Below are 2296 nucleotides of genomic sequence, written 5' to 3'. Positions count from 1 at the left end.
TAAAACGCCAAAATTCCAGATTTAGAAAATAAATAACGAAGCAAGCCACGGGTCGCCCATTCGCTGAGCGACACAACTCGTGCTCCGGCATCGATCACCCGTGCTCCCGGAGAAGCGGATGTCTCGGAATTTCGGAATGCGTAACTCACGGAAAGGAAATAAAACCAAATAAATTAAATCTCTATATAATAAAAAAAATGAGTAAAAACAGGTGTTTATTAATCAGTCAAAAAGGCGCCGATGGTTTTGCACGGAGCAGACCAGACCAGACCTGACCCGAAAAACCATGGGTCCGACCCTGTCTATCCGGGCCCCACCCGTTTACTCATTTAATGCCCCATTTCTTCTCTTTCTCTCCTTCCCCTCTCCCCTTTATATACCGAAGCTTCCTCCCCATTTCTCAAACCCTTCAAAACCCCCAAATTCAATTCTCAGCGATCTCTCTCTCTCTCTCTGCATTCATCCATGGCGAAGGGAGGCAAGCTCACCAAAATCAAGTCCGTCCTGAAGAAGATGCAGTCCTTCAAGCTCGGCCGCGCCAGCGCCAGCTCGATCGCCGCCGCGAACACCTCCGACGACGACGAATCGTGCTCGATCGCCGCCGCCGCCGCAAACGCCGACCTCCACGCCGTCTACGTCGGCAAATCGCGGCGGCGCTACCTCATCACCTCCGACGTCCTCGACAATCCGCTCCTCCGCGAGCTCGTCGACCGGCGATCCGACGACGACGGCGCGATGATCACCGTCGGCTGCGAGGTCGTCCTCTTCGAGCACCTCCTCTGGATGCTCGAGAATGCCGATCCTCAGCCGGAATCGCTCGATGAACTCGTCGAATTCTACGCCTGCTGAATGCGGCGGCGACGGCGAGATTGATTAATAACTGAAATTTGCCGGGGAAGGGGTGGGATCGGGTGTGGTCGCAGCAACATACATTATAATGGTATATAGCTGTATATTTTTCCTTTTTTATTTTCGGAAATTTCCTTTTTTGTTTAATAAGGAGATGATTAGCGGTGTAGATTATATACATTGAAGAAAGAGAGTGAAAATTGACGGTCAAGATTAACCCATAATCTCGAATCGATGGGATATTTGTGCTAATGTTTTTCAGTATTTGTAATTGCTGTTATTATTCATTCTTTTTCCCAAAGTGGATATTGAATTGATGAATTTGTAGCTCTATTGCTCTTTGCATTTTTATTTAAATTACAAAAGTTGAAAAATGAATTTCCTTAAAGAGAAACTAAAATGTTACATGAATTAGTCTAAAAATGGTGAATAATTGGGGAAAAGCCACGTTGGAAATGGGAAATTTTGTGGTGGAATTTGATATGATGTAGACTTAGGGAGAAAGGATGTATGATTAGAAATATTAAAAATAATAATTGAGGGAGGCCACAAAGGTTGGCTAAGTATAATTGAATGATAAGTATCATTGTCACTTGATCTGTTTATGTAATCAAGTCTCCAACTGATACACTGCATTTTATTACTTCTTCATTCATTATCAATTATTTTAATACAAATTTTATACTACAAAGTTAATAAAGTAAGAAAAATACTACTAGTATAAAAAAAAATTAAATATTGTTGATGAAAAATAAAATCACATATGTTAAAGAGAAAAGATAATGTAAACGAAAGTAATAAAGATTTTCAATTAAGGCTTTAAATTTATAAAGTCTAAGGTGTATTGTTTTAAAAAACAAAAAAAAAAAGTCTAAGGTGTATTCTTTATTTTTGTAAATAATTTGCGTTTATCTAAACTCAAAAACTGACAAAGTCCAGAAAGAAAATTGCTATAGAAAATTAGTAGATATTGTTTCTAAATAAGGCTTGACATTTTGCAAAGTAAAATACATTTTAATTCCTATAATATTAACAAAGTTCAAAATATTTCAAATTCCGACTCACCCAATTTATTACTACTAGCTATTAATAAAAAAAAGGTCGCAATACGTTAAAGAATCTCATTCCTTTTTAGTTTTGGAGTGATTCCAATGTCTCTATCATGAATATTATAAAGATATATAGATTCATCAAAACCATTAAAAAAATTAAATACTAATTAACATTAAACATTGTACATTTTAGTTATTGTTATTTTATGCACTGATTTTAAACATAACGTTTAATTTTATATTTGTGTTGATGTTGATATTGATTTCATTGTTTTTTGGCTTATATTTGGAAGTGCTTATGTATTGTTAATTTGTTAATCACTACTGTAATTTTTTATTTAGTGTTTGTAACATAAAAAAATGAAAATGGGTAGTTTACTTTTTTCATTCGATAT

The 2296-nt window shown here is 36.7% G+C and overlaps 1 protein-coding gene across 1 annotated transcript; it reads left to right on the top strand.

The window, feature by feature from the left end:
* Positions 1-396: 396 nt before the first annotated feature.
* Positions 397-1182, top strand: LOC125196408 (SAUR-like auxin-responsive protein family). Its single transcript, XM_048094909.2, has one exon. It carries the CDS (start codon positions 466-468, stop codon positions 847-849), a length of 384 nt encoding a protein of 127 aa, XP_047950866.2. The 5' UTR covers positions 397-465; the 3' UTR covers positions 850-1182.
* Positions 1183-2296: the final 1114 nt, after the last annotated feature.

The sequence above is a fragment of the Salvia hispanica genome, chromosome 4 (genome assembly GCF_029641045.1).
Source record: "Salvia hispanica isolate PSC_SH4W2 chromosome 4, Shi_PSC_v1, whole genome shotgun sequence".
Lineage (NCBI taxonomy): Eukaryota > Viridiplantae > Streptophyta > Magnoliopsida > Lamiales > Lamiaceae > Salvia > Salvia hispanica.
This window is presented reverse-complemented; position numbering and strand designations above follow the sequence as displayed.